This window comes from Athene cunicularia, assembly GCF_003259725.1.
Source record: "Athene cunicularia isolate RWA chromosome 3 unlocalized genomic scaffold, athCun1 chr3_part1, whole genome shotgun sequence".
Taxonomy (NCBI): Eukaryota; Metazoa; Chordata; class Aves; order Strigiformes; family Strigidae; genus Athene; species Athene cunicularia.
In genome coordinates this window covers 28,815,340-28,826,864 of record NW_020799097.1, presented here as the reverse complement: position 1 = coordinate 28,826,864, position 11,525 = coordinate 28,815,340, and the positions used below count along the sequence as shown (strand labels likewise).

Here is an 11,525-nt window from a genome sequence, read left to right as displayed (position 1 = left end):
AACCCACAAAAAAAAAAAAAAAAAAAAAAAAAAAAAAAAAACCCCCCCCCCCCCCCCCCAAAAAAAAAACCCACCAGCTGTATACTTTAAAAAGTTACAAATTACTTGCATTTTAATTTTACACTACCACAGTTTGGATGTAAAAATCTCATTATTCTAATGGCTGAGTTCTGAATAGTATATATAACACAGAAGTGATGATAAAAAGACAATAAAAACCCACTCTACTTTTCTACCATTGAACTTTTTCTACCTCAAGGTTATATTGTGATTAGAAATATCACCAAACTATTCCAGTGCCTTTTTAAAAAGTGTATTCACCAGCTTTGTACCACAGGCTCTTATTTCAATTTTGATTTCTCTATTAAGTAATTTTATGTTTATAACTCAGCCTACTCTATAGGGGGAGAAAGCAGAGCTGTCAATAACTCCACTCGTTCAACAAGTTAGAAAAACCCTAACCATAATCAATTACCTAACACACATAATTTAAATATTTAATTAAAATAATTATACATTGAGATATTTTGATGAAAAGACTCCGACTGCAGTTAGTATAACCTAATTTAAAACAAAAGGAAAATAAACAAAAATAGATAGAGGTAAAATTTCACTTGGAAATAGAGACTTGCTAACCCAATATTCCAGTGCTGTTTACAACATGCTTTTCTTGGTGAAGGTAAAAGGATCAAAATCTCAAAAATTAATTTAAGGACTAGTGGCCATAAGGAAGACATCAAATATTTATCAAATAGAAATTCAAATTGAGTAGTACCCTATGAATGCCAACTTCTAGATGAAGTGTATAAAAAAAGGAAGCGTCTGTCCTTGAATTCACACAACCGAACAGCAAAGCTTTACTGTAAGTCTATAAAGGTTGGGGGGTGAGATTATAAAAATTTAATTGGCTTCAAATGTACAAAAACACATAATCTAAAACGATCACCTTGTGCCATTAAACGTGGTGATTTTCTTGGTGATGTGACTGATGTTTCTTCAGATCGGCTCCTCAAATTCCTGTTAGGTAAAACAAGCTCATCATCATCAATGGTGTCGTTACCACTCTCTTTAACTCCTTCTTCATCCATAATATCATCAAGACCAATAACTGGAAAAAAACAAACAAGAAAGAGCCTAAAACTTAAAATGATCAAAAAATGTTGCAGCTATAATGCTGAGCAAGACAGGGTAAGAGACAGGGAAAAAAAAAAAAATGGCCATCTAAAAACAAACAAAAAGGGGGGGAGGGGGAAATTAAGAAAAGCAAGACAGAAAATTCCCATGTGAGGCAGTTTCAGTGTAGAAGAAGCTATCACCCAAAGCTTAAAATTTCTGTAGATAGTCCTTATAGCTTTTTGGTGGACTCACATTTTTATTGTTTTTTTGCCACAGGAAGGTCCCCAGTCTTAGAGGATCAGCTGTCCCTCACTGTCCCTTCCCACCTAAGAAAAAGTGAAGAAAGGTAAACAGCAGAAAGAGCTGATCCAGAAGTGCAAAGAGTTTAAAATCACAGTTTTCTCACAGGATACAATTTTAAAACTCTGAAGTCCCACCCACATCACATAGCTGCATCTGCAACCCCTTTTTGGAAGAACATTGAGTGCAGCATGCACTAGTCTCCCAGGAGAGTCAGAGAACATTGTCAAATTCCTGTCCTCCACTAACCTGAGAAGGATCCCAGAGGTTGCTCCTGAAAATAGGTTTCCTAAGAGGCAGTCAAGCCACTGTACCAGCCATTCTCCCCACTTTCTAAGTTTGGTTCTGCAATGGCAGCCTCTCCTATCCCAAGATCCTATGTGTGATTAATGAATCCTGGTCCCTGTGGGATGTGAAATTTGTGAGATCAAGCCAAACACTCAAGTAATTTCACAAAACATGTAGGAGGGTCTGACAAATACAACTCCAAACAACCAAGTATGCCTATTTTTCACTATTAAGGCACCTATCTAGAAACATTTTTAAGATAAACTCACATGACAGAAATAAGACATCTAAAAATTTCTAACAACTGTTTACTTAAAACTGATTAAAAATAATTATTTCAGAAATCAAAATATGCAAGAAGTTAACAGAAATTAAAAATTGTTAGAATTTTTAGACTGTCTTAGAAAATCTGTCAGTTCTTGTTCCTTTCAAAGTCTGATGTAACTGCAACTTCAAAAAATAATGCTCTTGTGAAGGCACTACAATAATGAGCATACTTTTAAAATACCAAAAATTGGAAGTTGTAAAACACTGCTAAAGTTGAACAGTGATGAATAATTAAGTCTATCAAGACTGTAATTCAATCCACAATCACCTGTCATGAAGAATGAAAAAAAAAAACCAAACAACAAAAAACAACACCCAGTATCCAAACAACCTGCTAATTTTAAAGTTCAAGTATTAGAAAGATTTTAAACAGCCTCTTAAGGAAGGCTGACCTTGGCACCAGGTAATCCGCACTCTGGACCTCTGTAATTAGATGTCCCCCAAGAGCTGAAAGCTAGGAGTTTCCTGAGCTGACAATTCATTGGTACTCATTTTATTTTAACCATCATTTTTAGCTACTGCATCATATACATCAGTTTACAGGAAAAGCATGTTTCCGGAAGTTACTAGCAGCTTTCACTTTCCAATCCACAGAGCCACTTTTATGCCTCTGTGTGTGTACATATACACACAGATATCACAAGCCGCAGAGGACTGATAACGCTGGTCTTACTTCAGTCATCCAAATGTTCCTTAATCACTTATTTGCTATAAGCTACATACTGGGAAAATGGACACACTGGCAAAAAGATGGCATTGTAACTGCGCTATTAGACTTTATTTTCCCCTAAGTATCTAATAGTGGCCATTGTCCAAAATGGAAAACTGGATGAGATGGACCCTCACTCTAACTCTGGCTGCCCATTCTCGTGCTCTCAAAGACTATGTCCTCCCAACAGCTCTGCACTTTGGCATTAGCTTCCTCAGTAAAGAGTGTTCCTACAAAATGTGGAACAGACTGTGACAAAGGGAGATGCCTTTTAGATCCTCTTCTGTTTCTTCAGTGTAGAGCTAAGGTACTGAAGACAAACCTGACCAATAAAAACTACTTGGACGATTTCTGAAACAGCTTTGAAGCAGATTTCAGGGCTGCCATCAGAGCCTCAGGTTTTATAATGTTCTTGCTCAAGTTACTGAATATATACACACCCTCCTTTATTAGTAACAAAAGGGATACATTCGGTATACTATTGACAGACAGTTTGAAATATTAGAATTAAAGTATTTTCATACTTACAAGACTCTGTGCTGTAGCTTTAATTTTACAGAAGAATTTGAAGCACAGAATCTTGCTAATTTCAAACCACCTGAGCTATAACTCGGCTAGTACAGCCCCATGAGGCCCCCAGATGAGGAGCATTCGACACAGACCCTGCTGGGAAGAGAAAAAGTGACAGAGAATAGTAATAGATAAAGAGGAGATTCAGAAATTAAATTATGAAAGAGAAGCAGAGGTAGAGACACAGTGTTGAAAAAAGTAAATCAACAAAAGCAAAACCAAACAGAACTAAAAAGAAAGACCTATTGATCTTAGTAATAAATATCTAAAGATTAACTCAGTAATAAGCACAGAAATTAAGACAGAAGGCTGAGACAGAAGAAAGAGGGAAAAACAGGAAACACATCTGAATAGAAAAAGTTGTACACCAGTGTACAACTGAACAGGCTGCAAATAACAAAAATATGAGTCACATTCAACATATTCATACTGAAAAAGGCACCACTGGCCTTCAACTTAGTATCTTGAGTCTCTCCATTACTTGTAAAGTATTTAAATTTCCAGGCTACTGTGCTGTACTACTCACTCATTTTCATATATATTATACAATAATAGAATAACAGTAAAAATAGTTTACTTGCAAATTTAAAGTAAAATTTTCCATGCATTAAAACAAAAGTGTGACTATTTTTTAATTCTTCAGCAATGTAAAATTGAGGAAAATAAGCCTTACTTGCTGGGGGAAGAGGAGGGAAGGAGAAAAAAAATACCCCTAAAAACATAATAAAAAATCTCTGAAATTTATAAATCTTTATTGATTTTCTTTTGCTTAGCTAACCACACAGAACAGAACTCCAATGTTGTGCTGCTTTGTGCTGTTGTGAATGCTGTGACCATCTGAATCATGCTAACAGCAGAACTAAGCAAGTCCACAGCAGAGTCTGTATTTTAATTCTACAAGCATTACAAATTATATGGAAATGGTTGAACATTTAAAAATTTCTACCACGCTATATGTGGATGATACCATAAAAAAACTAACATTATGCTTCAATGAAAAGAACAGTAACAGTCCGAAGCAGTAACTAAAACATGTCTTAGTAATCCTTAAGAGCTAAGAAACTCCAGTAAAGCAATGAAACATAGATATTGATATGGAAAAAACATCACTAACTCTCAAGACTGTAAATGAGTATATTTTACATTAAAATCTTTTTCCTATTGACATTTGTGATGCATATGCTCTAGAAATGGAAGTAAAAATGTTCTTTGTTAGGAAAATAATACATTTGCGAGAGATGAGGTCACTGATGATATATAACACATAAGAAAACACCAACTTCCAACTGTTTTATGCAAGTTTTCCTGTAAGCCTGTAACCTGTTTAACTGAGAATTTGCCAGCAAGTACCTTGTACTGACTGTCCAGCGCAAGAAAAGAATCAATTACCATGTGAAATACTAACTAAACATTTACTCCCATTCTCCATGAATCTCTAAACTGTAAAGAGGGATTTTTTTTTCCTGTCTTTAGAATAAAAACATATCAATTAGGATTAATAAACTTAATACTTCATGTATCTTGACAGAGGACTGAAACGCCATTTAAAAAAAAAGGAATTACATAACAGGGATACTGTGATTTGTGGTTCTTTATCCACAGGAGCCTGTTACTTTGGAAATAAAGAGTCATAAAGCACAAATATCAACAACAAACTAAAACACAGCACCAAAGCAAGCGCTTTAAATCAAATTCTTTCACTGACAGCCTTTAGATGAGCTCTGTGATTCGTAAATAAAGTGCCTTGCAAATCCTTACAGATCCAACCTCTCTCCATCCATAAAACTGATCCAAATGAATAACTTATGTCTTCAGAAGGACCTAAAATGGGGAAAACTGGTAGTCTGATACCTACAAGCAGAAAAGCATGCAAAATAAATATTCTCCAGATACTTAATATAATACCAACATAGAAATTTAAATGTTATACAGGAAAATTACTACCTTGGTCACAAGACACTGTGCAACTGTTCACATGGACAGCTTGGAGGAAGGAAGGCATTAAGAGGTAAGAAAACTGATTGAAACAAATGTAGACTAAATTTTGGATTGCAATCTGAAGGTTACATTCAAAATTACTTCATATGCAGGAAGAAAAATACATGTACATAGGCTTTATTGAAAAAAGCCTGAAATGACAAACACAGCGAGAAAGGACACTAGCTAAAGAAAAGTAGTATATGTAGTCAGGACAACTGGTTTGACTCCAAACATTGAGTAGGCGATCACAATTTAACAGAGGTAATTCTGCTTTCCACAGTACTCATGAAAACACAGGCTAAAACTAGGAATAACAGACTGCACTTGGGGGAAACACTTTCCCAACAACAATCCATAGGGACAGGAAAAAAGGGGCAATTAAAAATATGTTTCTAACAGTCTTTGTACACTCCTATAGTCAGCCTTCCTCATAACTTAGGACAAATGCCCGATTTGATAAACAGACCCATAAACCAAATTGGTTAAAAGGTTGATTTTATTATGAAATCCAGAAATGTCTTCAGATTATATACAGTTCAAATTCCACTCCCTCTATTACATGTATAATAAATCAAACTGCCCCAGTAAATTGCATCCTGAAAAGCTACAGAATTTGTGATAGCTGAGTAACACCAATTCAACATGAATGCTGGTTCACTGCTGGCAGGTAACCAGTCTGACTTGCTATGCTCACAAGCTTATAAAATTAGTGGATAAGCTTCCAGGATGTATTTCAGCAAGAAATAACAGAACAAACCAAAACCTATCGCTAGGGTACCATCCAAAGTTGAAAAAAAGGTGCTGCTCTCAAGAGTTAACATCATATCATAAACTTCAGTTTCCACTTCTGATCAAGGACTTGCTCAGAAAGAAAAAAAAACACAAACCTAAAACCACACATCTACACCCACCCACACCACACAAATATTAAAGACACCCAAGAGCTGTTCTAAATAAACTACCCTCCTGTGTTGGTCATTCAGATCTTGGAAAAACAGCCATCTGACCACACCGATGAACAGATGCACAGAGACCCCTAAAACATAACATGGGACACTTCTGTTTCAAGAATTTGATTTGATACTCAAAAACCTCACTTTGTCAAATGTTGTCCTTTAACTGGCAAAGAGAACAGTTATATCAACTTTCACTATCGACCCTAAGCCTTTCTGCTAACATCTACTTCAGAACAGTAAATGGCCTTCATTATTGCTAGGCTCCTACGAACTGCAGCGAATAATAAGGTCTGTGGGTAGCTTGTACCTTGATGCACTTAAGTAACAGAAACCCTCCTACCTGTGCTGTAAGAGCAGCAATCTGCTCAATGTAACTCCACAAACTTGCAACCAAACTGTATCTTTACAGTTTAGCAGTTACTCTTCACAAACATATCTTAAAAGGATTTTCATCATAACTTCTGTTAATTTAACCCATACCCTTTCCAGCTTGTGAGAGGGTCATAAAGAGCTACTTATAGCTCTGCTAAAAGCCATTACCTACAAAGAATCTTCTTGTCTACTCCGAACACTTAACTGCTGCACCAAAGCTGAACAAGACAACCCCATTCTGTTCTATTACAGAGCAAGCTCACAGAGTAGAGAAAGACGAACAGTGTCACCTAACTGGAGAAACCATTTAGATCCAGCACAAACTGGATTCAGCCCAAGACATGAACATGAGACTGCTTTACTGGTACTGATATAGTTCTCCTTATCAATAGGCAGGCAACAGACATCCATTCTCATAATCTCTCCTCTTTGTCATACACCAGTACTTCGACTATGTGATGCTCAGCACAAGAAAAACATGGACCTACTGGAGCAGGTCCAGGGAAGGCCAAAAAATGATCAGGAGGCTGGACACCTTTCCTTTATGAGGACAGGCTGGGTGAATTGGGGCTGTTCAGTCTGGAGAAGAGAAAGCTCCAGGGAGACTTTACTGCAGTCTTCCAACACTTAAAGGGGGCTTATAAGAAATATGGGGACAAACTTTTTAGTCTGGCTTCTAGCAATAGGATGCAGGGTAATGGTTTTAAATGAAATGAGGGTAGATTCAGACTAGATATAGGAAGAAATTTTTTACCATGAGGTTGGTGAAGCACCGGTATAGGTTGTCCAGAGAGGTGGCAGATGCCCAATCCCTGGAAACATTCAAGGTCAGGCTGGACAGGGCCTTGAGCAACCTCATCTAGTGGAATGTATCCCTGCTCATTGCAGGAGGATTGGACTAGATGACCTTTAAAGGACCCTTCCAACTCTCCTGCATTATATGATTCTATGCTACCATCCTCCCCAAGAGAGGCATTTATAATCTAATTTACAAAATTTGCATTTTCTGGGTAGATACCTCTAATGAGAAATGACTGTAAAAATCAAACTTCAACTCATAAAAATCTACGTGTTTCTGTCTTACAGTCTAGTACCTCAACTGTTTAAAGGACACACAACCAGCTGCTACCAGTATCCATCACATACAGTCAGATACTGGTAACTCAGCAGAGAAAGAGCTTAGTATTAAGAAAGAGCTTAGTTCATGGGGAACGATGTGCAATATAAACCCTAAAGCTGAGCAAGACAAGCAATGTTGATGAGCAGTAACTTTGGATTAGGCCTGTAAATAACACCCAACAAGAACTAATGTCAACGCAGCAGTAAGAAAAAGCAGAAAACAAACCTATACTCAAAACAAATGTAAAAGCAACAGAGAAAGGGTTCCTAGACAAAAAGACCTGATCTCTACAACAGAGAAAATGTCACTTTCCTGAGAAATCTGGTATGTGGGTAAGCAGGCCTGAAACAAGCCTTTCTCAAAGCCTCTGCCACTCACACGTACTCATGCTCAGATAAGAAATTCCATATTTGGAACACGGTACATTTTTTGGGTTGAAGGCATATAAAGATAGTACTTTGGTTTGTACAGAGGTTTACAAATACTCTTGAACTCTGCTCAAACCAGGCTTTCAAAGCAGTACTAGTGAGCCATGCCTTCTGCTCCTCCATTTTATCTATAGGACCTAACATCATTTTAGCCAAATCGCCTCCTCAGTGCAATTACTTTTACCTTTATCTCTTCGGCTTGCACACAACAACCAAGGAAGTTGTAGCATGAAATCTTCAACACTTTAAAAACTGGACAGAACAGAGTACATTCCACTTATTCGTGAAGCAGCAAACACGATAAATCTGCCCCTTGATTGCCCTCTGAACTAATTTGCATGAGCATTTCATTCCTTTTCTTAAGCTGTTCTATGGTCTAGGCATGGGTTATGCGAAGTACTGTGAAGATGTAAACTTGTGGTAAATAAATTTGTGCCTCTGGAAAAAAAATAACATTTTTCTTCAGGAATGAAATCAAGAATGTAAGAAACACCACCATCTACCATTTCAGTATTTCCTAGGTCTTGCCCTGCTTAACAAATAAATAACAACAGAGATTTATTTTACTAAATAGTAAAACCTTATCGCAAACACATTTTTCTATGTACACTTTTAACCCTAGTGAAAGGTTAAGAGCCAATAACCAACAATTCTGTTAGCATATTGCCTAATGCATTACAGAATAAATTCATAGTGAGATAAGGATCAGAATACAGCAAACTATCATTCTGCATGCATGACACACCAATGGTGTTGTACCTGTAAAGATACAGTAGTGATAAGTAAGGCAAGTTTGTGAGGAGAATTATGCTTTTTTCATTTTTAGGCAAACTGATGTTGGTGTAGAGATGAGCTTTCACACATACTGTCTGGAAAAAACAGCCTTCGTACAGGTAATTCTTACCAAGGGTACTATCATCTTGCACCTTACCAGCAGGTACATTCTTACCAGCAGACTACATAAACTGTATTAGATCACCAACAGTCTCGGACAAATCAAATAAATCGTAAGTTATATGAATACTCAAGGAAGAAAGACAAGCAAACAAACTTTGCTTCAAACAGATCATCATTATTCTCAACTAAAAAACTATATAGTGTAGTCCTACCATCTCAAAATAAGGACAGTTCTTAACAAGACCTACAAAGAACAAGCAACAATAAGATTTCATGTCCTTTTGGATACCTACTACATTAAATGCAAATTGCTTTCTGAAATGTGGCTCTGCTCTTGCTTTCACATTTAAAAACAAAACATTAAAATAATGAATACAGCATAAATCAAATCTGTTTTGATTCCCTTAGTCTGCAGAGGGGCTGAAATAGCAGCTCCCAAGTAAATGAGTTAGCTCACATATTTTAATAGACCTTAAAAACTAATCATGATTATTTAAGTATGAATAGTACTAATTATCACACTGCTGATCACTTTTAGAAGAAATACATGCCCCAAAGCCCCAAAAGTCTCCCCCTAACTTCCAAAATATCCAGCCGTACCCTATGAGTTAATTCAAAAATTCTACATGAAGATACATAGGACACAATGTGAAACAAGAATTTGCATCACTGTTTTTTCTTGGAAGTAAAAAAAAATGAGAGAAGGAATTTTGTTTAGTTGTGTACATTGTTCAGCCTTATGCACATTAACAGTGGTACAATTTTGTTTGCTGGGTTACAGAAAAATGTGTAAGGATACAGACTACAATAAAAATAAAAATAAACATTAAGAATGGCTTCTAATAATTTTCTACTACGTAATAAGATCAAATATCTTGTTTTGGCTTTGTAGTTTACTTTTTCATTGCTTCAGTCAATATCATCTTTGATTTAAAGTTTTCCACACTGTAATACCACTTAATTTAGTGAAGGTGAGAATTTAGTCTTAGCAGAAAAAAAAAATCTATCATATTCTGAGTTTTCAAGATTTTCAGGAACAGTTGCCAGAAAAAAATGAGATGTTGATACAATCAAAGTTATCTGCAGTAATCTACCACACTTTTCCAATTAACCTAAAAAAAAAATATTTAAAACTTCCAGTCAAATAAAAAAAAAACACTATTAAGCACAGAGTATACTTTTGTCTCTTACACCACATTCAGTGTATTCCAACTATTCAACAGTATAAATAATAATTTTAGGGACTGGATCACCCTTCTTTTTTTTGATCTTCCAAAACTACTCCACAACTCCTAAGATAATTTTTATTTAAAACTTTGCTCTGAATTGCTTTCAAATCAGGTATTTCCAAACAAACAAAAAAGAAATGTATTATCATTCCAGGGTTTTGTTTGAAAGCAACAAAAGCAAAACACCCAGAATCTGGCATCAGCTCAGTACTAGAAGGCCTATCACTAACAGAATAACCCTGAAGTCAGAGCAGTAATTTGTACAACTCTCATGCTCCTACTCCTAATCCAGAATTCCTACATTTTTTTGAAGACAACTAGCAGCTTCATTGATCAGGCACAGTACTTACACTAAACAAATCACAACTTTAATTTGGAATAATTTACGCATACTCAAGACAAAGACTAAATTACTTCTGATCCAGATTAGGAGCCTTTTTCTATTGTTAAGTGATGATGTTAAGAACAACTGCACACAGTTTACATGCTAAGCATGTAAGCAGCGCAACAAAAAGGGCAAGAAGGAGACAGAAATCCCATATTCTTATTTCTACATTACCAAAAAGGGTTGGTACTAGAGTATAATTGTATTTTAAACTGAAATCTTAAAAAATTGTAAGATTTACCTGTTGAACAAGGCATCTGGAAATTGGGACCATTGCTATCCAAAACAGGCAAACAGAACTGGGCACTTGCAGATCCTAGCATAGGATCCTTATCGCTGAGCATGTTCTTCAGCGAATCCTCTAAGACATTTTGACTTGTACTAAAATCCTCACAGACTTCATTCTCCAGGTTGGATCCTAGAAATAGGGCATCATCTAAGTGTTCAGTAGGAATTAAATGATTAAATGTATCAACTATATCCATGAAGACTCCTGTGTGTCTTTCAGCCCTATAGAAAGACAAGAAAAATACCATAAGAAAATAAGCTACAAATTGTAAAACACCTAAGAAACCAGCAAACTGTTTTGGCTGTTGTGTTTTATAAAGAATGCTTAAGGTATTTTAGAATTGTAACCCAAAAAAAAAAATCTGTTTCTGTCTTAACATGGCCTTCTCCATGTCTAAAAATCAATCTCTAACTGATTATTTTTAAAAGAAAGCCTATGCTAAGTCAATATAAACTCTATCAGCATCAGAGTGCTGTCACTTCTACAGGGTAACTAGAAAATTAGAACACTTCCTTCCTAAAATTTGTTTAAAACTTAACCAAACCAAGAGGGTGGGACA

General features: G+C 36.0%; 1 protein-coding gene across 8 annotated transcripts in view; it reads right to left on the bottom strand.

The window, feature by feature from the left end:
- Positions 1 to 11,187, bottom strand: part of PHF3 (PHD finger protein 3) — a 41,567-nt gene extending 30,380 nt beyond the window's left edge. Inside the window, exons 1-5 of one of the 8 annotated variants that reach the window (XM_026844415.1) lie at positions 10,919 to 11,014; positions 3,269 to 3,403; positions 1,666 to 1,819; positions 1,369 to 1,442; positions 947 to 1,108 (exon numbers count right to left, since the gene is read on the bottom strand). In XM_026844415.1, the coding sequence (XP_026700216.1) occupies positions 947 to 1,088 (142 nt within the window). In that variant the 5' untranslated portion in view covers positions 1,089 to 1,108; positions 1,369 to 1,442; positions 1,666 to 1,819; positions 3,269 to 3,403; positions 10,919 to 11,014. Of the gene's footprint in view, positions 1 to 946; positions 1,109 to 1,368; positions 1,443 to 1,665; positions 1,820 to 3,268; positions 3,407 to 10,918 lie in introns of all 8 variants that reach the window. The other 7 variants (XM_026844414.1, XM_026844416.1, XM_026844420.1 and 4 more) reach the window with 7 other exon arrangements.
- Between the last annotated feature and the right edge of the window lie 338 nt (positions 11,188 to 11,525).